Raw genomic sequence first — 24,630 nt, 5'->3', positions numbered from 1 at the left:
GCCTCAGGACTCTGGGAAAATCCAGGCAGTTGTGGCTTCCCAGGGTGTGCCTTAAAGAGGACTTTGACATCCAGTCTCTAGCAGTTACTTCTATGCTTAAATCCCTTTGCTTTCTACCTTACAAACAAACAAAAATTACCTATACTTTTTTTGACTGCTCAGAATATTTCATACCAAAATTTTTGAAGAAAAATTCAGATCTTTTGGGGGCTTTATTATGAAAAAAAGTTTTTTTCAGAACAACATTAAAAATGTTGTTTTTTTCTGGGTGGAGTCTCCCATCTCATCCTTATAGGAATGGCTCAGTTTCTGGTCTCCACCAAATGCCTAGATTTAACTTGTATAGGTTAAGGAAAGAGAATTCAACATTTGTCGGGTATATGCCACATGCTTTTACATGTATTATCTCATTAAGCTCGACAACAATACTGTAAGGCAGTTATTTCACTTCTTTTTTTATTAATTTTTATTGGAGTATAGTTGCTTTACAGTGTTGTGTTTCTGCTGTACAGCAAAGTGAATCAGTTATACATATATCCCCTGTCTTTTAGATTTCCTTCCCATTTTTTTTTTTTTTTTTGCGGTACACGGGCCTCTCACCTTTGTGGCCTCTCCCCCTGCAGAGCAGAGGCTCCGGACGCGCAGGCTCAGCGGCCATGGCTCAGGGGCCCAGCCGCTCCGCGGCATGTGGGATCCTCCCGGTCTGGGGCACGAACCCGTGTCCCCTGCATCGGCAGGCGGACTCTCAACCACTGCACCACCAGGGAAGCCCTTCCTTCCCATTTTGGTAACCACAGAGCATTGAGTAGAGTTTCTTGTGCTATACAGTAGGTTCTCATTAGTTATCTATTTTATATGTACTAGTGTATATATGTAAATCGCAATCTCCCAATTCATCCCGCTCCCCCTTCCCCCCTTGGTATGCATAAGTTTGTTTTCTATACCTGTGTCTCTATTTCTGCTTTGCAATTGTTCATATGTACCATTTTTCTAGATTCCACATATAAGTGGTATTATACAATATTTTTCTCTTTCTGACTTATTTCGCTCTGTATGACAGTCTCTAGGTCTATTCACATCTCTGCAAATGGCACTATTTCGTTCCTTTCTATGGCTGAGAAGTATTCCATTGTATATATGTACCACATCTTCTTTATCCATTCCTTCGTTGATGGACATTTAGGGTGTTTCCATGCCTTGGCTATTGTAAATAGTGCTGCAATGAACATTTGGGTGCATGTATCTTTTTGAATATGGTTTTTATTTCTGTTTTACAGGTGATGAAAACAGGGCTCAGAGGGGTTAAGTAACCTTGAGAAAGTCTCAGCTTAGATGTCACTTGGAGAGGCCTTAAGTAAAAATTTTTGGTTAGATTTTTTGTTAATGCTAAAAGGACTGCTAGAAATATAACTTTTTTCTTTTTTTTTGGCTGTGTTGAGTCTTCGTTGCTATGTACAGGCTTTCTCTAGTTGTGGCGAGCGGGGGCTACTCTTCGTTGCAGTGCGTGGGCTTCTCACTGTGGTGGCTTCTTGTTGCGGAGCACGGGCTCTAGGCGTGCGGGCTTCAGTAGTTGCAGCTCGCAGGCTTCAGTAGTTGTGGCGTGTGGGCTCAGTAGTTGTGGCTCGCAGGCTTAGCTGCTCCGCGGCATGTGGGATCTTCCTGGACCAGGGATCGAACCCATGTCCCCTGCACTGGCAGGTGGATTCTTAACCATTGTGCCACCAGGGAAGTCCACAACTTCTAAAAGATGCTTAATCCTTGATTTTATATATATATATATATTTTAAACTGCCTAGAAAAATTTTTGGAAGAATACAAGTAAATCTAATAACAATGATTACCTCTGAAATGTAGGGAGGGAATCATAATAAGAGGAACAGGAAAGTCAAAGGGAATTTAGCTTTATCTATAATGTTAACATTTCTTACAAGGAGAATGTATTTATATGTCAGTTATATAATTAAAAGTTAAATAAAAAATTCTTAACCTCATTAGAAATCAAGGAAATGAACATTCCAATGCTACACTTTTTTTTTTTTTTTTGCGGTACGCAGGCCTCTCCCCGCCGCGGCCTCTCCCGCTGCGGAGCACAGGCTCCGAACGCGCAGGCTCAGCGGCCATGGCTCACAGGCCCAGCCGCTCCGCGGCATGTGGGATCTTCCCAGACCGGGGCACGAACCCATGTCCCCTGCATCGGCAGGCAGACTCCCAACCACTGCGCCACCAGGGAAGCCCAATGATACACTTTTATACTAATAATCTGGGCAAATTTTTAAAGATTGACAATGTCTATGGTTGTCATTGGTGGTACATTAATACACCATTAGTAGTAGTGTAATTTGGTACAGACATTTTAGAAGACGTTTTATAGGGTCTACCAGTTTCAAATGTGCATACCCTTTAACTTGGTCATCTCACTTCCGGGAAACTGTCCTACGGAACTGTTTACACATGGCATGAAGGTGCATGGAAAGGATCCTCAGGGCTGCATTGTTTAACAGTAAACACCTGGGAGAAACCTGATTGTCCATTTCCTGTCCATATCTGTTTCTTTTCCATTCATCTGGTTACTCCCGGCAAATACTGGGAGTTATCCTTAATTTTTCCTTCTTCCTTCTCCATACTCAGTCTATTACTCTGCCAATTCCATCTTCAAAATATGTCTCAGATCTACCCATTCTCTCTATCTCTACTGCCACTGCCTCAGTCCAAGCCGATGTCAACTCTGGCTTGTATTACATCCAGACAGTTGGCCTCCCAATTTCTTCTACTGCTCCTTTCTCCATCCTCCCAGCCATTCTCCACAAAACAGCCAACTTTAAAATATAAGTCAAATAGCATCATTTTCCTACCTAGAAATCTTTAATGCCTTCCTTTTGCACTAAAAAAGAAAGCAAACCCCTGGCCTTGGCCCTTAAGCCTGCGTTATTTGGCTCCTGCTGACTTCTGTAACCTTACTCACCCTCCTGATTGCCGACCTCCACATTAGCCTTCCTTTAGTTCGGGACAAGTTCCTTTCTTGTCTCAGGGCCTTTGCACAAGCTGTTTCCTCTCCTGGAATGCCTTGCCCCTGGATCTTCAAATGGCTCAATCTAGTTTATGCTTCAGGGCTCAGTTTTAGTAATGCCACCTCTCAGAGAGGCCTCTCTTCTTTATTATTCTCTTAGCATCCTATTAACTTCTTTTGTATTATTTTCCATTTTAAAATTATTTGTTTAATTACTTGCTTATTATCTGTCTCCCCAGACTGTTGACTCCATGAGGGTGGAAACTTTCTGTATGCTTATCACTGTCCAGCCAAATACCTGGCACCGGCTAGGCACTCAATAAATGGTTGTGGCTGATGGGAATCTCGAAGATATGTGTGTGTGTGTATGTATAAATATAATCGTCTAAAAAGGGAATTAAAAGAAGAGTATATATAATGCTTTATAAAGCCACATGTTTGTATGTAAATGTTTAGAAAAAAGGCCTGGAACAGTCAATACCAAGCTGTTAGTCCCTGTGGTGACCTACGGAGGGGGATGGATAGGGTTGGGGGCCAGTGACTCCTTTTTTATTCTATAAGCTTTTGAGTTGATTAATTTTTTAACAATATGTACCCATGTATTTGTTCCTCCTTTAAGGGAAAAGGAGGAATAAAAATAGGGGAGGATGACTCAACTTTTATTGCAAAAAAGAAAGCTCCTCTCTCTTACTCTCTGCGCTGACCCAAAAGAAGAGAGCAACAGGGAGAAAGGACACCAGTGAGGTCATTCCTTGCCCTGTACTGAGCTTGGCACTAGTTTTCATAGTAGAAAGAATCCTAAGAGATGCCCTTACGCCCTGAGGCTATATTTTAAATTCTTAAATGTAGGCCCAACCTTGGTCTCCCAGACACAGCCAAGTTGTATATTTTTAGCCTGTTTCATTTCTAGGCTAGTGAAAGTTGCACCTCCAGCCTCAGTTTAGCAGGTGAAGTCAGCAAAGAGAATAAACAAGCTCTGGGCTTCACTGCAGCTAAGCTTCTCAAAGTTAAGTCAGTTCAGCAGCCCCAACCCCCAAGGAAACTATGTTCTCTAGATTCTTGTCTCCCAGAAATGTGGATAGCTAATCATTTTCACAGCTAATGTTCATTGCATGCTAATGGTATGCCAAGCATCTGGCAAAGCTCTTTATACACATTATCTCATTTAATCACCATAACTATGAAGTAGTTATAATTATCTCCATTTTATAGATGAGGAAATGGAGGGCCAGGATGGTTAAATAGCTCACCTGGGATCACACAGCTAGTAGGTGGTGACGTCAGAATTTGAATCCAAGCAGTTTGACTCCAAAACCCACATCCTTAACCACAATCTCCTTCTCTTTCCAGGGTCACCGCCCGCCCCCTCTGCCTTCAGTACTGCTTTGGTGGGGATTGTGTACATTACGGCAGAACACAGGGAAAGTAGAACAAGTCTTCCTTTGCTAAGAGGTGTGGTGGGAAGATTCGGGCTTTAGAGTCAGCCAGACTTGGGTTTGAATCCCAGCTATCCCACTAGGACTTTCACTATTCAACAAGTATTTCCTTTTTTATTTACTGTGTGCCAGTGATAGCACTGGGTATACAGTGGTGAAAAACAAATATCACCTCTGCCTTCATGGAGTTTATGGGAATGCAGATATTAAACAAATAAATACTTAACTACAAGTTATATGTCCTCGGGAGACAAAGAACAGGTTGTTACGAGAGAGTATAACCAAGGCTTCCCTCTAAATGAAGGCCAGAGGCAGCCTTGGAATCTCTGAGAGACTGTCTACTTTCATTTCATTTTCCTTCCTTTCTTGATTTATTAAGGAAACAGATCTTAGGTGCCTACTGCATATGCAGCACTTTCTCGAGTGCTTTGGAGAATAACAAAGAAATAGAAGATAATGCAAGTTGGAGAGACAAAATAGAACTGTACTTTGAACAACTAGAGAATTAAAACAAGTGCGTGTCCTCAGATTATCCGTGAGGCTCTCTATGTGCCTCAGTTATTTTATCCATAACATGGGGATATTTGTCTTGCCCAATCACATGTTTTTGTGAAGACCAAGTGAGATCATGAAGTGATGAGGTGCCACACAGCTCCAAGCACAGAAGGACTAGAGGGTTAGGGAAGGATTAGCGTGGCATGGGATTGCTAATCAGGCAGTGGTCTCAGGAAGACATGGACTTTGTCAGGTCTTACAGGGGACAGGTGTGGATCAGGAGAGAGGAGACTGAAGGCCAGAGCAGTGTGGGAGGGGATTAAAGAGGAAGAATTAGCCAGATATATGAAGGGCAGCCAGGAGCCCCACCTGCTGGGGCAGAGGATCCTCATCTCTTGCCTGGTCCATTGTAGTAGACTCCTTAGTTGTCTCTCTACTCCAGCCTTGCAGACCTAGCTCCACCTTCCTGCCCCCCACCCCCCATTCATCCTTATAGCCATGTGTAAAGATCTGGGTGAGAGGTTTTCTAGGAAGAGAGAGTAAAGCTTGGGATGGGAAGGAACTTTGCACATTTCGAGGAACTGAAGAGATGCCAGATTGGTCAGCAAGGATGCTAAAGAGACATCAGGGAAGGCAGAAGAAAGGTGAGCAGGGCTTAGGCCATGGAACCTTATCAGCCTTGATAAGGAGTTTGGGAAGTGACCGGGCTCCTCAGTCAACTCTGCCCAGCAGAGTGATCGTGCCCTCTGCTCTTTCAGGTTTGACTGGTGTTCAACCCTCCTTGCTACACCCTCCTCAGGCCAGAAAGGGCAGTGCCTCTGCTAGGCTGGCCCCAGTGTTTAGTGTGCCTGTCCATGGTCTGAGCCTATAATTTGGTGGGTTGGCTGGTTACAAAAATAAAAAGTGTGACCTATAACTAAAGCTGAGTGGATTCAGTAAAGAGGGAGCTTTTAATTTGCAGGGGTCCTGGGCTGTATTTAACTGGAGGAGAAATGTGTCTCCTCCCTAAGCGCTGCTCCATTTTCTCCCTTGAGTACCTGCTCTGCAGTGAGTTAGGGTTTTGGGGCCTGGGGGTGAGCTTTAGGGAGATATTTCGAAGGGAATTTAGGGTCCAACAACAGGTTTGATGGCGCTTCCTGGGAGGTTGGCGTTATTCAGTCTTGCCTCTCATATAACCCACTTGGAGGGAAGTAGAGTTTTTAAATGTTTGATTGAGTGATCACTCATTTATTCATTCAACACAAATGTATTGAGTGTTTACTCTGTATTTTAGACATTAGGGATCCCATAGTGAACAAAAGAGACAAAGGGACTTGCCCCACAGAGTTCACGTTTTTGTTGGGGACAACAATAAACACATATACAGGTCTGTCATAGAATGTTGAGCAGGGATAAGTGCCATGAAGAAAAAGAAGGTAAAGGGGTGGCGAGTAAGAGGGGCACTATTTTAATGAAGTGGCAGTTTGAGGGGTTGAAGTACAGGAGAGAAGTGGAATAGTGAAGACAACTTTCTGTGGACTCTGGACCCCAGCTCCCGAGAGCCCCCCAGGACAGGGGCTCCCTGAGCAGGGCAGGGTTAGGTCCATGCTCAGCGGGGGGCCTGGCTGCTTCCTAGCCCAGGTGGGCCCAGTCAGAGCCTGTGGTTGCCTCTTCCCGGCTCCACTGGTCAGAGCTGTCTGCAGGGCTGGGCAGGGTGCTGGTTAACTGTAAATAGATACTTGTCTTTCCAGGGCTCCTCAAGCCTGATCCTCTCAAGATTTCCTGAAGTCACCGTGTGTTCTTGGCTAGAGGAGGACTAAGAAGTCTGGCCTGGGAAGCTGCAAGGAGTGCAGGGGTTCCTTCTGCCTGTGCCTGCTGCTCACCAGGCCTTTTTCAGGGGCTTTGGGGCTCAATGGATTTGGATTTGAATCCCGGCTCTGCCATTTATTAGCTCTGTGACCTTGGGCCAGTGCTGTAACTTCCTCAAGCCTCGTTTTCTTTATCTATATAATCAGGATAGGAATACTTGACTTCTAGGGATTTGGTGAGCATTAAATAACATATATAAAGGATCCAGGACAGTGTCTGGCATAGTGGGTGCTCAATAAATTTTAAGTTGAAATATTCTAAGACCACTAACCTCTTAAAGTCAGGGGTCTGGTATTAAGGAGCCCAGCGAAAATATTCAAGAAATATGGATTATTATTGATGGGTAAGAGACTGGTTCTGTGTACCTCAAAGTTGTGAAATCACTGAATTGCACACCACATATTAGTCACCTGGCTTTCCTACTCCATGTTGGCCTTGTCATGACCTCTGCACGGGCCTTAGGATCTCCAGGAACTAACGTGGCCCTTGGCCTATCCTTTAGCACATTTCATCTCTAGTACAGCCATGGAAGGATCGGCCTTTAAGAGTCTTCTGGACTGGGGAACTTACCAAGGCCAGAGTAGCCAGCATAGGGCTACCGAGGTCCAGACCTCTGCTCCTGTGACTGTATTGAACTCTGGGGTGGTGGTGGCCACTGTTATGTGGGTTCATTTGCAGATTGAAGGGATCACAGACTCCCTTCCCCTCAAAACCAGCCTCAGAGTGAGGCCCAGACAATGTTCTAGAATTGATGGACGAAAGATAGCTAAGTGGGAAGGAGCATCTTAGTTTGAACCTTCTGTGTCCAGAGTATGCTTGGGCCCCTTACTTGGCACAGACTTCTTGCTAATGGTTGTGGTTATTTTGTTTTTACTTGCCGCTCAGCAGAATCAGCATCACACAGACACTCATTATCCTCAGGCCCTTGGCAGTCAGGGCACTTGGTGAGTCCCTTGTAAAGTGCTCACGTCTACAGGTTATTTTCTGATGTATCTGGCACGAGTTCCAGGTTGACAGTGCAATAGCAACTATCAATTGCTCCCTTTGGGCTTGGCTAATTACTGCTGGCCTCGTATGTAAGGAATTAAGAATCTCTTATGCTTTTATGGGGCAGCAGGGCCTGGTGAGCTCCCAAAGCGTTTATCTGTCATTTCCCCAGAATACCCTTGTTAAAAGTTGTGAGCAAAACCTCAGGAATTGAAGGGTAGCCAGCCAGACAGTATTGGGTGGCATTTGGCTTCTCGGTTGATTCCCTCCAAGAATTGTAAAGAAACCATCTAGTACTTGTTGCCTATGGATGCCTGTAGGGAAAGGTCAAATGGTGTCATAATGTTGTAAAAGCACTACTAGCTGCTTCTGACTGTCTTGGAGGTGAGAGGGCAGAGAGGTTATTCCAGCCTTATCCTATGGCGAGGCGGAAATTTACTCAGGACTCTGGAAGGCCTCTGGAGGCTGCGAACTGAGAATGGCGCAGGTGTCATCTTCCTCGCCTGGAGACAAGGAAGGGAGAGGGATGCAGTACCAGCCCTCAGAGACTCCCGAGTGCAGCACGGTGTTCATTCGCTCAGCAAGCACTTATTGAGCACTTAGGATTGTGTTAAGTGCCAGAGAAATAAAGATGACTGAGACAGTGTCTGCCCCTAGGAGTTCAGTCTGGAGGGGAAGACAAACACATTAAACATCTAATTGCAGTCTTCAGCTTGGGAAGCACAATGGTGTAGACATGCAGGAGCATCTGGGGAGCACAGGGAGGGGCTTGGGGAATACTGCCTGTAGGAGGAAATCTCTGCTGGCTAAAGGGATAATTAGGAGTTGGAGAGAAGTGTGGAAGAGAAAGCAGGTAGAGTGGCGGCATCAGGGTGAGGCAGAGTGATGTATTCAGAGAATCCTCCCACTGCTGCGCGGGGCTCTTGGAGTGTAAGGTGTAAGGCAGACAGTGGTGGTGGGGTGGGGATGGCTAGAGCAGTAAGGAGGGCTTTGAATGCCATGCGGATGGACCATACTTCATGCTTTTTGTTGGAGAGTGTCATGGTCAGATTTTGAGGTGTGAGTGGGTCAGTGTGGCAGCCATGGGAAGGGAATCAGAACTGGAGGTGGGCAGCCGAGTGGGAGGCTTTCTAGTGTGGTGATGATGATGGGAGCCTGAACCAGAGCTGGTTTGCATGGTGGAGATGATAGGACAGACTCAATAAATGGTTTAAAAGATTAAATTTGGGGACTCAGTGATGGATTAGATTTGACATTGGAAAGGTAGAGATAAGGGAAAAGGGGGGAATTCAGGATGATACCCAGATTTCTAGTTTGAGATGGAAATGCATATTTGAGAGTCATTGGTATCTCCTGGTCAAATAAAATTTGGGGTCAAAACATTCTCATGCCTCTCTCTATATTCCCACAGACAGCACAGGCCTTCAGGGACTGGGAGGGAAAACTCCTGAGACTTATGCAAGGTCACAAGGAGAGAAACAGTTGTTGAGAAGAGTAGTTAGCTGAGGGGGCCGAAAACAGAGATTTGTGGTAGATCAAACCTCAGGTTTGCAGACGGCAGGTTTAACCTGCAGAAGTTGGGAGACAACGGGGAGGTGAGGGACTTGAGATAAGGTGGAACACGAAAAACAATTTTCTTTGCAAAATCTCATCCCAAAGGTTAGAGGAATTGTCCCAGATCACTCAGCAGAGCACCTTAGTTAGTCGGTGCCTCAATTCTGTCCCCCCAAATTCTGGTCCCAGCTTTCCTGTGAATCCTCTGGGTGGCTGTTGGTGTTTTCAGTCTTACCTTTCGGAGGGGCGTGTGTGCAACTGCTCTAACCTAGAGAATTAATAAGTGTATAAATATATTTAACCTATACTCTTCAGCTACATGTATACTCTCTCTTTTATGCATTTTAAAGTACTGTGAAATTATATTTTATGAATGTGCTTAGAAGCTATCTTTGAGTCACCTGCAACTCTTTGGAGTAGCTCATCCCAGTTACCATTTATAGAGCCCTTCTCCTGGGCCAGGCACTATTCAAACTCCTTTTCATTCTTTCATCCCTTCACTTAATTCTTATAGGAGGTAGAGATTGTGATTCACATTTTATAGATGAAGAAACTGAGATTCAGAGAAGGCTAGTAACTTTCCCACTGTCTCATGAAAAGCACCAGGATTCAAATCTAGAGGAACAGGTCCTCTACGAACAGGTCCTCTAGGAACAGGTCCTCTCTGTTCCAAAGCCCATGCTGTTATTTATAGCTCTCTGAATGTTTAAAATGCCATTCAGGTATGAGGGAATTGTCACCTTGTGGTGTCCAAGAGGGGAGTTCCCTTGTCTTTTTGCTCTGCGTGGTGTCCTTCTTACTCTGAGACAGAAACCTTGAACTTCAGGTGTTTGGCACACATACCTCGTTCAGCTAGTTTCACCCAGGCTTGCTGGACAGGGAGGCACCATTTAATGATCAACCAAAGCCAGTCAGACAAACACAGATGGACCTTCCCAAGTTAGAAATGGAGATTTGATTTCTTTGTAAGGAGATGGCAGGGTATGGTGGAAAAAGCCATGTCCTGGCAAAAGTTCTATTGGAGGTCACATATCTGGGTTTGAATCTGGGTTCTGCCACTTTCTGTATGACTTTGAGCCAGTTGGTCTCAGATTCTTAATTCTCTCACCAGTTAAACAGGCATAATACCACTTACCTCCACTGGTTATTAGGAGCAGTAAGTGAGATTTTGTGAGAAAAGTGCCTGGCATATAAGAGACGCTCAGTAATGTTTTCCTCCCCATCTGTGGCCCCAAGTGAATATGGCACCTAGGACACCAGACATTGAGAGAAGCAGACAAGATTCAGGGTCTCTCTGGGGTGGGAACTCTCAGAAGGCTACTTCCAAAGAGGTGTTTTTCTAGCTGGACAATCAAATGAGATGTAAAAAAGCTGGGACACTCAAAGATGGGGTAGGGTGTGGGCAGTCATAACCTCTGTGTCAAGCTCTGGCCTTTAAAGTCATGAGGAGGCACAATGTTGGGAGGGTGGCTTGTGGATCAAGAGCAGACTGGGGTCTTTATGATTCCTCCCCAAAGAGCAGAGGAGCACTGAGGCACTGAGATGCACCTCCATTTGACAGCAATTGAAAAAGCAAGGAGAGACAAAGGACTTGTATTGCCTCTCCCCAGCTGATATGACTGGTGACAGATGTGAGCTCATGCTGGGGCATAAAGCAGGAGTCGTGCCCCTCCCACATGTAGTCTGGATGTAGGAAGGGATTCATTAAGTTTTATGTTTTGATAATAAGCTCCTGGATTTATGAGATGCCTAGAAACCCCAAGCCAGGCCCCCAGCTGGTACACTGGGTGAGATGGAGTGCTGCCCCCAGCCGGCCTCTGCCATCCACACAGGCAGCTCACAGCACCTATTAAGCTTTTTCTGTGTGTCAGACATCCTTGTCTAGGAACAGGTGTGGTCAAGGAAAGTCCATGCCCTCACAAAGCTTACAGTCTAGTTCAGGAAATAATACAGAATGTGAGTAGTAATATGAGAGTGCAGTAATTTTTTGTGTGAAATCTTATAATTAAAAGATCTAGCATAGTGCTTGGCCCAGAGTAGACGTTTATAGGCCATAGTTTTCCCTTTTTTGGTAAATATACAAGAGTTATCGCAAGGCAAAATAGGACTTCCAGTTGGCACAGTGTATGATGCCTAGAAGACACCAGTATTTAGTATTGAAGGAATGATTGAATATAATTGTGGATGGGAAGCAAGGGCAGGAAGCCCCACAGAAGTTCAGGGGAAGGAGTGTGCAGAGGCCTGGGTTGTTTGGAGGGGGCTTCATGAGGAACATTGATCGTATTGATCCTGAAGGATGCATGCAATTTGAAAAGGTTCAGAGAAGGGCTAAAACAATTGGTTGTCTCAGAAGAGGCATTGTATGGGAATACAAACTCAGGGTCAGACCTGGATTCAAATCTCAGCTCTATCGCGTACTGGCTGTGTGACCCTGGGCAAGTTCCACGGCCTGCCTTTCGAAGCCTTTGTTTCCTCACCTGTAAAATAGGAATGATGTTAGTCCCAACTTCATAGGGTTCTTGTGAGAATTAAATGAGATAATCGTATAAAGTTCTTATTTTTTAAAAATATTTATTTATTTTGGGGCTGCATCAGGTCTTAGTTGTGGCATGTCGGATCTTTTGTTACGGCGCGTGGGCTCTTGATGGCAGTGCAAGGGCTTCTCTCTAGTTGTGGCACGCAGCCTCATTAGTTGTGGTGTGAGGGCTCTCTAGTTGTGGCACGAGGGCTCAGTAGCCCCGCAGCATGTGGGATCTTAGTTCCCTGACCAGCGTCCCTTGCATTGCAAGATGGATTCTTAACCACTGGACCACCAGGGATATCCCTCATACAGAGTTCTTATCAAAGTTTTGTCAATAAATGTTAGCTTTTGTCATTATTTTATCATTTTAATAGTAGTATCATTATTATCCTACTCATGCCTACCTACTTACCTTAGTTCCCTAGACCTTGTGTCATCTGGCTGTTCCCTGCCTGCTGTAATATCCTCATATATACTTTTATTCCATTATTGTAAATCAGGGACTCCCAGACTTTTTATGGCGTTTTGTGTGTCTGTGTACTTGCAATTGCTATGTCCTTGCCTAGCATATCACCATCTTCCCCTGCTTCATTGCTTTTCCTGCCTTCCTCCTGCTTGATGTTTTAAGACTAAATCCTATAGCATTTCTTCCAGGAAGCCTTACTCGACTCCTCTATTAGATTTTGCATCCTCGGGATCCTACGGTGCCACGTGCACCTGTTTCACAGCTGTGCTGTATGCACTCATCCCTGGTTTGCTTGTCTACCTTGCCCTCTGGATATAAACTTCCTGAATGTAAGGATCCTGTCCTATTTATTTTTATATCCCCAGCTCCTAGCTTAGTGATTGGCATATTGTTATTTTCCAGCTGATTGTTGAATAAGAAATCCAAACCGCACCCCCCTGAAAAAGCATAGCTAGCTTTATGTGTAACGTTTACTACCTACTTCTGACTTAAATGCTTTATGTATACTAACTTTAATCATCATAACAACCCTATGAAGTAAGTATTATTTCTACCTCCATTTTATAGATGAGGAAACTGAGGCTCATAGAGATTAAATAAGTCTCCCAAGGCCACACTAGTAAGTGGTGGAACCGAGATTCATACCAGGGCAGTGTGGCTCCTCATTCTGTGCTTTAACCACTCTGAGATTTGTGATAGGCTATTTATTGGACACCCAAGAAAAGGTGAAGAGACATTAGCTATAAATTACAACTCCATGAACATATTTTAAAGGCGTTAGTAAATGTGTGGAGACACTGTTAGGGGGCGAGTGTAGACCTTACCAGTCTTGCTTATGAAAGATTTGCTAGAGAAGGTGGGATTTCACCCGTTGTGAATTGGATGAGGGGCATGGCTGGCAATTGGGAAGGAGATGATCTCTGAGGATAATGTAGAATAGAAATCTTAGGGGCAGGAAAAAGAGGAGTATATGTATGGGGAAATTCAATTTGCCCAAACTTTATTGAGCACCTACTACAGTGATAAACAAGCTGGTGATGATGGTGCCTGTGCTCAGGAGCTTGTGGGCTAGCGGGCTTTAAGAAGATGAGTCTGGTTAGAAGATGAGTCAGGGGAGTGTCTTAGATTTATGGCGTGAACTGAAGGACAGAGTTGAAACTCAGAATGAGAAGTGGGAGTTTGCTGAGGGAGAAGCAGCATTAAGGAAAGTGACTTGGGCTGTAGCACATTAGGCAGATTATAGGAGAGGGACCAGAAATAGCAAGGACAATTGTAAGAATTTGGATAATCCCCTCCAGAAATAACCAGGGACTGAACCAGAGACTTGGTGATGGGAGAGGTAGTAGCAGGATCAATCAGTTATTTATTAAGCACCTGCTCATGATTCAAAGAAGGATAAGGCATGACCTCTACCCTCCAGGAGTTCATGTTCTAATTGTAAATAAAGGAAATACACACATGAAAAGACACTATATGACTTCATTCAGTTTGTGTTAAGATCCATGGTATCAGTGACCAGCTATTGTTTTCCTCTTTGCTTCACTCATCTGGACTTCATTTCCAAGGTCACCTCATGGTCCAGAATAGCTGCTGAAGTTCTAGCCATTACCTCTGCATTCCAACCAGCTGGACAGAGGAAGGAGAAAAGAAGGGTATACCCCCTCCCTTTAATGATACTTCTCAGAAGTTGTACACACTACTTCTACTTGCATCCCACACGGTCACATAGCCACACCTGAATGCTAGGGAAGATGAGAAATATATTAATTCTTTTAATTTTTTAAATTTATTTTTTAAGTTCAAGCATAGTTGATTTACAATGTTGTATTAATTTCTGCTCTACAGCAAAGTGACTCAGTTATACACATATATACATTCTTTTTTATATTATTTTCCATTATGGTTTATCCCAGGATATTGAATATAGTTCCCTGTGCTATACAGTAGGACCTTGTTGTTTATAGAAATATATTAATTCTGGGTTGCTAAGTGCTCAGCTGAACATTGGAGGTTCATTAATAAGGAAGGTGAGAGGAGGTTGGGGATAACAAGCAGGTCTCTGCCATATCATCCTTCACATATGATTATGCTTTGGAGCTCAGAAGAGGGATTGAGCTGTGTTGGGTAGTCACAGGGTTGGATTTTGAGTCAGGTAGTAATAGGTAGGGATTCAGAAGACTGGGGAAACGTCAGTTATAAGCAAATCCTATGGCAAGAGTGGTTGTTCCGAGAGAGAGTCCAGGAGAGAATGAGCTGGTCAGAGATGCTGGGGCCAACCCAGGGAGAATCTTACCTGTGAAGCTCTTTCTTATTTAAGATGCTAAGAACAGTAGGCCAAGGAGTTTAGGTTTTCTTGTGTAAATGGTAAGGAGTCAGAGAAGATTTCTGAACTGAAAAGAAACATGATTTATCTTATGTGCTAGGAAGTTTAGAAATTTCATCCACATGCAGTTTGGAAGTAGGGGTGCCAGCTAGAAGGTTATCCCAGAAGGTCAGGAGTGAACAAGGGCCTATCTGATGGTGGCAGTGGGAATGGAAGGGAAGGGAAGGTATGGATGAGAGACCCTGGGAAGGACACGCCCTGGGTCCTAGTGGTAATGGGCTGTGGTCTGAGGAGAGAGAAGAAGATGCCTTTTGTAGGATGTTACCCCAGAAACGTTGTGTCCTCTGTGAGGTAGCACTGCCTATTAGGTCTCCCCTGGCGGGAGGGCAGAATGTCATGAAGAGAAGGGTCGACCTTGGTTGGCTACTGGGATAATGTGAGGCTCTGCCCCAAGACTCCTTAGCTTTGGAAAGCCAGCTGCCCCCAGCAGAATAGTTTCCATTCTGCGTAACTGGGGACTGTGTGGGTCTGGCTAACCGCGAGGAGGGGCTGAGGAGCCAGCAGATAGATCAAGTTGCTGTGGCAGTGACTTTTCAAGCTGGGGCTTGGGGCTTCTAGCTAACAAAAGTCCTTCTATCCGAGGCTGTGTGCTTCTTGACTGAGTAGGCCAGAAAGGTGTCCTTAGCCAGGGCCAGGTTACCTGCCGAGGTTACCTGATGTCAGGTATGAGGCCGACAGTGTGGCAGAGGGTAGAGCTGGGGGGCTTTGCTGGCACTGGGGTCATGGCCAACTTCCTGTGCCGGCTCAGGATCCAACGCGGAAGTGTTCCAGGGTGAAGAAGAGGCCTCGGGGAGTATAGTTGTATTTGGATAAAGCCGCCTCTTTGATTGATGCTGACCTTCTAGGACCTCTCCTTTACCCGGCTTCCCTGGTGTGAGTTGCAGAGCTCAGCCTGAGACATCTGGCGAATCCATCTCTTTTTCCTCCAGGCTGCTCAGGGACTTGGCCCGTAACTGCTCAACAAGTCATTTCTGGTTATAGAGTCATCAGTGACCACAGAAGCACGTTCTCCAGACAGGGCTCTGAAAGCTGGCTTTTCCCTGGCAGCTTGTCCCCAAAGTGATAGCTTCAAGTAAACAAAACCAGAAAGCCAGACCTAAGCCTTTACAGACACTTAAGTCAAGGAGCACCCACCCATAAGTCTAGTAGGGTAGCTTAGACCTTGAGGAAACTGTGTGTTTGGCTAGAGCTGTGTCACACCCATGAGCCCCTGTGCATGGGGCTGCAGATAGAGGGAGGTGAGGAGGGAGGGGCAGCTGTACCATTGAGGCTATGGGGTTTGGTAGCACCAGGGCAGGAAGCCTCGAGTCCAGGGAGGTGACTGCTGCTGTCCACCCCTTCCTATTCTTGAAGTGTTCATCCCACTCCATCACGGGCAGGGCTACCTCTTCCTCCAGCCAAGTGTCGTGAACTGTTCTTGTGATTTCCTTTCTGCTGCAGGATACAGTTCTCCCAGAGCCTTTCCCAGTTGGCTCAGGCTCATTCCAGACTCTGTCTCAAGTTATCTTCTCCAAACCTGAGCTCTGAAAAGAAGGATGGGAGGGAGGCAGGCAAGGAGAGCCATCCTGAGCTTCGTCTCCCAGGTTGGCAGCAAAGCCAGGCTTGGGCTCGGTCTGTGGGAGCTGCAGTGAGACCTGGCCACCGACCTGGTCTGCTTCCTCCCCTGCACTACTCCCGCCAGTCACGGGGCTGGGGGAAGGTGTGGGTGTTTGCAGGGACTGCTGTGCTTCCCATGTCTGGACCTTCTTAATTTTAGCTCTTGGACCTTTGACCAAATTCTCTGATTTTTTTGGTTTCCTTTTGCCAGGATTGTACTTCTGGGGGGCAGTTAGGAGGAGCTGTGCTGAAACAACGAGATAAACAAACAGTGACGCAGAGGCGGCAGCAGCGTAAGCAGCAGGCTGGGCCTGCCGTCTGGGCCGGCTGGGTGGAGGAGGACTCCCGCCCTGCACACTGGCCAGCTGGCTTGTGTTAAAGCTCTGGCTGAAAATAACTCTCATTGTCTGGGAGCTGCTACTGCGCAGGGCTGGCAGGTCTGGCTGTGGCCGCCAAGGGGGCCGAGGCAGCAGGGGCCGGTACCTCCCACCTCCTTGGGCTCTTGCCCTTTGGGAGCAGTGCCCAGCTGGCCACAGCTGCGTCTACTGCCCACCAGGAGAGACACGTGGAGAGTAGGCCGGGCCACTCCTAACACTCTGTCCTTTTGGTGGCTGGGCATGGCCCTTTGTGCCCAGTGTTGCCTGTTTCGCCATTGACTTGGGGGCATGAGATGTGAGGGGATCCTGGCAGGAACACAGGGCGGGAGCGCAGAGCTCCAGCTGCTCCTACAGCAGTCTCCTGGACTCCCAAACTGGGACCTCACTGCATTCTCCTCTGCCATCTGTATAATGGACTGATCTGTGGATGCCCGAGAGGCTTTGCTGGCTGCTGTGACCCGGAGCTGGGGCTCAGCAGCATGTAGTGCCCAGGACAGTGCCTCATTTCATCTCTGGGGAAGTTGTAGACTCAGCTTCCCAGGGCTCCCCACCCCCGTGGGCTGAGCCTGGCGGCTGGGGCTGCCACACTGGGGAGAAGTGGCCAGCTGTAGGGGACTTGGTGGGGAGGTGGTTCTGAGAGGGAAGACATGAAGAAAACCACCAGCTCGCATTCTGTATTTGCTCAAAATAGACAGCCCTTGCCTGCCTTCCCTCAAGCCTCCAGAATCCCCTTCACAGGAAAGTTTCAGACATCTCTCTCCCTCTCCTCAGAGGACCTATGCCATTTTTGTCTCTATTCCTGAGATTTATCGTGATTGACTGGGACCAATAGAAGCAGCTGGGAATTTTGGGTGGTTCCTATTTCTGTTTGTTGGGTTTTCCCCAGGCCTGGCCCAAGGAGACTGACAGAGGCAGGGGTGAGTCCCAGCACAGGAGCCACAGCTTTGAAGGAAACTCCAACCCTACCGGCATTTCCCTTCCCCTGCAGTGGGAAGGAAACGAGGAGGGGCTAACTGACCTGGGGTGCAGAGCAGGAAAGGGAAAGGAACCTCTGCGACTAGAGCCACCTCCCTCCTCCTCTGCTTCTCTGGGGCCAACAGGGGTCCGCTGGGGAGTAAGGAAGCCTCGCTTGGGGGGACTGGGCCCTTTTGCCCCCGCAGAGCCCAGGAAGGGGTTGGCCCCTGAGCAGGGCACTCTGCCTGGCCGCAGACTGGCAGTAAACCAGAGCGGCCTTGCCGGAGAAGCATCAGATCCACCCCTTTCTGCTTCTTCCTGTTGTAGGTTTTTATTATTAGACTTCTGGCTGGTTCCCTCTGATTTAGGAATTAGCCCCGGAGTTGCTTTCAGTCTGAGTTCCTCTTCCCCCTCTCTTCCCATCTCCCTGGGGTCTCCCCTTCCCTCCCCAAGGATGGTGGTATTTCATTTCCTCCTAGGCTTAGAGGAAACCAGAGAGGGATCAAAGGAGGGGTAAGGGATTGCTCTGTCCCCAGAGTGTGGAGAAGCAGTGCTGAAGGAGGAGGGACAGAGGCAGAGATAGAGGGACAATCCAGGAGCCAGAGGGCAGGTCCTTGGGATGTCAGAACATTACTCAGTGTTTCTAGGAAGAGCGGGCAGGGAACTGTGTGTTCCAGACACATACGGGCCCAAAGTATTTATCATTTAATCCTCATAAAACCCTGTGAAGTCGTGAGATTATCTCCATTTTATGGGTGAGCTCACTGAGGTTCTGTGACTCTGAAGAGCCTGAAGTTGATCTTGGGCTGTCTGATTCCACCTTCAGTGCCCCCTGCTCTGAGACAGCTGAACCTCCTTTCTGTTCAGCAAGGATCTCAGTGAGGAGTTAGCAAGAACTCAGCCCAACTTCTGCCTCAAGAGAGCCTGAGGTCTCTGCGGAACCACAGCAGGAAAATGTCAAGGAAACAAACCTCTGACCGAGACCAGAAGGAACCATGTCAGATTTGCTCCCTGGCTGTCCCCGGAACTCAGGAAGCTGCCCTTCCTCAGGACGTTGAGCCCTGCTGGCCTCACGCATGTTTTCTGGTGGAGGCAGAAGCCCCGATTCCCTAGTCTGGCAGGGGGAGAACTGCCAGGCCCTGGTCCTGCCCTCTAGCCAGTGGCTCCCACCCCCCAGTCAGTGATGGGCTTCTTGTGAGTGTTGGAGGCTGGGGAATTCCCCCACCCACCTCCTTCCCCATCACACTTTGGCCCCAAAGGAGCAGAGAAGACCGCCATCACTGTCCAGAAAGTGCCACCCAGAACTCTGGACTGGAGGATGTAGGCCTGTGGTTGGAGCTGATTCATGCTTCTGCCACCCATTTCCATACACTGATGTCCCTCTCTCCTGGGCATCTAAATTTTGCCCGGGTCCCTGAGGTTCCTCCTCCATGCTCTTAGGCTAGGGTTCCCAAAGGTGGTGACCCTGCTTCGTCTTTGAAGCCCTGGGGGGACGTTTTCTCACCAGTTCACCTGGTGGGGAAGTGTGAGGCCACAGCAGCTGACAGTGGGTGGCTGAGGGAGGAGGTTGGTGTAGACGGGATGTGATGTCTGTCACAGTAGCAACAAGCTCCCACCCCCGGCCCGGTCGCGTTCTTCCAGGGGAGACAACTGTTTCTACCTTCACGGCACAGACTTGGGAGAAAGGAGCAGATGACAGTGAAGTCATCTCAGGACGCACACAGAGCCAGAACCAGGCCTGGTCTCACTTGGGCTCAGCTAGCAGCAGCCTGGCCCTGGTTAGGTGGGAGAACTTGCTCTGGGCCACCTTTGATCTTTGGGTCCCTGTTCTGTTATGGCCTCCTGCTCCTGTCCTGTTATCCACAGAGACATGCTGAGATTGGCCCTTAGCAAAGTAATTCCAGAGAGAAACATCTGGGGTTGTATTTGCCCGTCCGGCCATCCCTGCTACATCGGCAGTGGGGAGGATTCGGTTAGCCCCTCTTGCCTGCAGAAGCTCAGGCAGGTTAATAGGGCAGCAGAAACCATGGGGAGAGGTGTGAAGTGGTGGTCTCTTCCCCTTCTTTTCTTCTCTTGACCTCTTCTGTATTCCTGAGTTCTTCTACTTCTAAACACTGAGCAGAGATCCCAACGCTACTTCTTTTTTGAACCATAGTGACCCTGTTTCCAGCAAGGAGCTGGGCCCAGAGCTCAGAACCGGGACATCTTAACCATAGGTTTACCATCAACTTACTCTCCACTCAGCGCCTGTCACAGGGTTAGACATTATTGGGGGTTGGAGATCGTATGAATAGATACAGTCCTTTAGGAGCTAGATGAGCATACAACTGGCTTAATCGTATGTATGTAAATAAATGCATAATAAATAGATACATGTAACAGAAATAAATGGTGTTTAAGGATTTTCTTTTGGTTTCTTAGAAAATGGAGGCCCCACTCCCAGGATACTCCTGATGCTTTTGGAATAATGCAGGGCCTGTGTGACTCCTTGGGATCCCGGGCACACACGATTCATGTTCCCAGGGATGAGGATGTCAAGGAGTGGGTAGAGGTAAACCAAGTGGTCATGCTTCGTTTACCCGGGAGTTAAGAGCTGAACTTGGAGCAGTAGGTAAAGGAGAGAAAGATGAGAGGAAGGCCTTCCAGGTGGCCTGAGTATGCTGGGGGAAGAGGCCAGATTTGTGGGTAGTCAGACAGCTCTGATACTTCAGGTAGGAGATCATATCTGATTCAGGAGTTGGGGGTGGGGTGCAGGTGAGTGATCTGCCTTTGGAGGCAAGGGCTGTGACTGCCACCAAGGCAGCCACCGGACTGGCTAGAGGAGGGCCTTGGCTGGACAGGGGTAAAAAGGGAGGGAAAGGTAGGGCTGCTGGTCTGGGTGGAGCTCACCCATGGATGTCTTGGCTTTTACTCATTTACACTTGTATTCGTTTATTCACTCAGCAAACAGTAGTGAACAAAATAAAATGACTCCTGGTCTGTCCTGTACTCTAGGTTAGAGTGTCTCAACGAGGGGTTGGGACACTTTACTGTGTCTTAAATAATTGGGAGCTGTGTCATAAGTAATTGATACTAATAATAAAGTCCTGAAATTTTGTAAATTATTTCCTTAAAAATTTGAGCAGTTACCTTTATGTTAATGTTCTGCTCATTCACTTGTATCCTGATATGAGGGAAAGGGGTAGACTTGTGACATCTGCACAGGCTGTGGGTGGCTTAGGATTCACCCGTGGGCACACGTGGTGCAGGAAGCCCGCTCAGCTCTCAGACCGTGGGGGTAAATCGATTGAAGGTTGCCACTTTAGACTGGGAGCTTTCAAACTTTTTTGCCCAGTTCCATGTTAAGAAACACATTTTACAGTACAGCGTGATCTATACGTGTGTGTGTGTGTGTATGTGTATACATAACATATAAAAAGAAACAAAACTTCATGAAACTTTTATTTTATTTATCTATTTTTGGCTGTGTTGGGTCTTCGTTGCTGCACGTGGGACTTTTCTCTAGTTGCGGTGAGCGGGGGCTACTTTTTGTTGCAGTGCACGGGCTTATTGTGGTGGCTTCTCTTGGAGCATGGCACGTGAGCTTCAGTAGTTGCAGCACTCGGGCTCAGTAGTTGCGGTATGCAGGCCCTAGAGCGCGCAGGCTTCAGTAGTTGTGGCTCGCAGGCTCAGTAGTTGTGGCTCACAGGCTCTACAGCACAGGCTTAGTAGTTGTGGTGCACGAGCTTAGTTGCTCCGTGGCATGTGGCATCTTTCTGGACTGGGGATCGAACCTGCATCCCCTCCACTGGCAGATGGATTCTTAACCACTGCGCCACCAGGGAAGTCCGTGAAACATTATTTATACTTCCTACTTACAATGAATTCTGGTATCTTCAATCCTATTCTATTTTAATCTGTTCATTTTCTTTTTTTAAATTTAATTTTATTTAGAAAAAATTTTTATTGGAGTATAGTTGATTTACAATGTCGTGTTAGTTTCAGGTGTACAGCAAAGTGAATCAGTTATAAATACACGTATATCCACTCTTCTTTAAAAAAATTCTTTTCCCATATAGGCCATTACAGAGTATTGAGTAGAGTTCCCTGTGCTATACAGCCAGTTCTTACTAGTTATCTATAGTAGTGTGTATATGTCAGTCCCAATCTCCCAGTTTATCCCTCCCCCCCCACCCCCTGATAACCAATCTGTTCATTTTCATTTAAAATAAAGTTACTCTTGACTGACTAAATTGATTCCACAACCTGTGGTTTGGAAAACATTGTTCAACCAAGCTTAAGCAAATATGAAGGGGAAGCAGGAGGATGGTCATGCCTCTCTGAGCCTTCCTTATGAGCCACAGAGTGTCAGGGTGAAGCCTGAGGGACCAGGCCTAAGGGAAGCCTATCAGCCCTGTTGACTCAGGTTCTCTCCTCAGAGCTCCATGAACCTGCCTCCTGACAAAGCCCGGCTCCTGCGGCAGTATGACAACGAGAAGAAGTGGGATCTGATCTGTGACCAGGTACGGGGTTTGCAGTGGGCCCGGAAGTGGGGGGTGTGTCTTGAGCTGGACGAGGCAGCAGGACCGTGGGCATTGACTGCAGCTCTGGGGTTCCTTGAGGAACCCTGGCCTGGGCGTGGCATCAGTCCATGCTTACTTCCTGATCCAAAACGCCTCTCCTAACAGAGACAGGGCTGGTAGGCCAAGTTCCCCTCTAGCTGCCACAAAGAACTGTCTTGATTTCTTCCCAGTGAGCAGCAGCCTCAAGGAGGTTTGTGTAGGTCTGAGGTATAGGGTCTGCTGTGGAGGAGTTTGGTGTTTTTCCCAGCAGAGCTTGTTTCTGCCTTTCCCCAGGGTGAGGGCTGTCCCTGGCTGGGAAATTCAAAGCACCATTTTTCTCTCACTCTGCTCCAGACCTGGCAAATAGCAGGGTTTTCCCAATTATTTACAGGCCTCTAGGAATGAGAAGCCCCGGTCCTCTAGTCTCCTGTTCCCAAATCTCAGAACTTGAGGATTGGAAGCTCTCCCTACACGAAAGTGTTTATAGACAGAAGAGAAAATAGAGATTATCACTTAGCTCAGAATCAAGAACTAATGCCTGCAGCCTTGCTCTTTCCCCTGCCCACATTTGAAGATCACAAGTCATGAGTTTCTGAACTCAGACAGGCCTGTCTGCACTGCTGGGAGAGTTGGCTTTACCTCTTGGGAGGTATGGAAGCACCTGGCCCAGAGTGTAGGCATTCTGTTTACCCAGCACTTTCTGATGGAGTTTTGTCATAAACATAATTTTTTTCAAGCCCTGAACAAAATCACAAAAATCACAATAGCTAACATTTATTGAGTACTTATTATGGACCAAGCACTTATATATATATATATATATATATATATATATATATATATATATATATTTTTTTTTTTTTAAATCCTCACAGAAACCCTCTGAGGAAGGCACTGTTACATTTTATAGGAGCAGAACCTGAGGCTCAGTAACTTGCCTTTCACTGGTAGGTGATAGAGCCAGGGCTCAGGCTGCCAACTCCATCTGTGCTAACTATTGTGCTCCTCTGCTTCCCAAGTCATGCTGCTTGACCTAAGGTAGAATCATGCTTCAGAGAACCTAGTCCAGGTCGCTTCTTATCCAGGGAAGGCCAATTTCCTTGAATTCTGCATTAAGCGGAGTTGAGCACCTACCTGGGGTTTGGAGAACAGTAGCCCTTTGGTACTGAGTTTCTTTAATTGATAATCTCTCAGTCTTTTCTAGGTCACATAATGTCAGCTCTTTCTTAAACCTTTCCTTTTTTTCTTTCATTTGTTTTTAGGTTCTGTTTCCTAACATTATATCATTCTCCTGGACCCTCTCCAGCCCCTAACTCTTCAGATATCTCCGTTGTGGAGGCCCTTACAGGACCAGAATGCTTAAGAGTTTTCCCTGAGTTTTCCCTTGGGTCAGATGAGAGGGTTGGGCCACAATGGGGAGCCTGTGCCCTGTGTGGAAGGGGACGGAGCAGTGATCTTGCTGAAAGCAGCCTGCAGCATTTGGGGTTGCTTGGATTGTGGGGGCCTGGGACCTGGGCAAGGAGCAGAAAGTGTGTTTGCACTCCTAAGTTGTGTTATCACAGCAAAACCAGTCTAGTCCCAAGTCTGGGCTCAGGGCTCAGAAAGTTGGCTTCTACAAGGCCTAGCTCCCCTCCCCTTCGCCTTCCTAACCACTGTCCATTAGCTGGCTAGGAAGTGAACAACATTTCCCAATCATGTCTTTATTTTGGGTGCTGTTTAGAGCTATGTAATCCCCGCATCTTCTTAGCAAGCAGCAGGCTCTTAAAATAATTTTTAATATAGAAAAATATTTGAGGGTCAGGGAGTACTAATTGAACGAGGAGAAGATGGCAACAGATGAGAAGTAGCTGAGGATAAGTCAAGAAGGGGAACCTATGGTTTGGGTGATGTTAAGGGCCAGGTGATAACTTCAGGAGTCCCCTCACATCAAACACTGTGAGTGCCCTACTTCCTCAGCACTCCCCTCAGAACCTTGGGTGTCTGTGTACACACACGTGTTTCCCTTACAGGAACGATTCCAGGTGAAGAATCCTCCCCACACTTACATCCAGAAACTCCAGAGCTTCTTGGACCCCAGCGTAACTCGGAAGGTGAAGTGCGAGGCAGGGAGTCCCCGTTTTGCTGCCCTTTACTGTCCTGTGGGGCAAACCGTTTGACTTGGGTTGGGACTGCTTCTGAGCAATGGGAGTTGGGTTTCTGTGTTCTGAGGCCATGGCCCTGGAGTGGCTGGCTAGTAACAGAGGGAGAGACTATAACTGCCTTCTTGTATGCCTTCCCTTTCTTTTTCTACCCCTTTTGCTTGTATTGTAAAGTTGGCTTGGGGACCTCCATCAGTGACAGAAAATTCCATGTTTACAGAAGTTCAGGAGAAGAGTGCAGGAGTCAACCAAAGTACTGAGAGAGCTGGAGATCTCACTTCGTACCAACCACATTGGGTGAGTCCGATGTGACCATCAGAGCCTTTT

General features: G+C 47.0%; 1 protein-coding gene across 8 annotated transcripts in view; it reads left to right on the top strand.

Moving 5' to 3' along the window:
- Positions 1-24,630, top strand: part of FMNL3 (formin like 3) — a 79,973-nt gene that overhangs the window by 11,407 nt on the left and 43,936 nt on the right. For all 8 annotated transcript variants that reach the window (XR_016394920.1, XM_089920678.1, XM_030763094.2 and 5 more), the window contains exons 2-4: positions 22,043-22,126; positions 24,175-24,255; positions 24,524-24,600. Coding sequence is in view for 7 of the 8 variants with exons in the window: in XM_089920678.1 (XP_089776804.1) it covers positions 22,043-22,126; positions 24,175-24,255; positions 24,524-24,600 (242 nt within the window). In the remaining variant the exon portion in view is untranslated. The remainder of the gene's footprint in view (positions 1-22,042; positions 22,127-24,174; positions 24,256-24,523; positions 24,601-24,630) is intronic.

This window comes from Delphinapterus leucas, chromosome 11 (genome assembly GCF_059928025.1).
Source record: "Delphinapterus leucas isolate spDelLeu-1000000601 "Yukka" chromosome 11, BTC_Dleu_Yukka2, whole genome shotgun sequence".
Lineage (NCBI taxonomy): Eukaryota > Metazoa > Chordata > Mammalia > Artiodactyla > Monodontidae > Delphinapterus > Delphinapterus leucas.
Note: the sequence above shows the minus strand (reverse complement) of the source record. Positions and strands in the feature narration are given on the sequence as shown.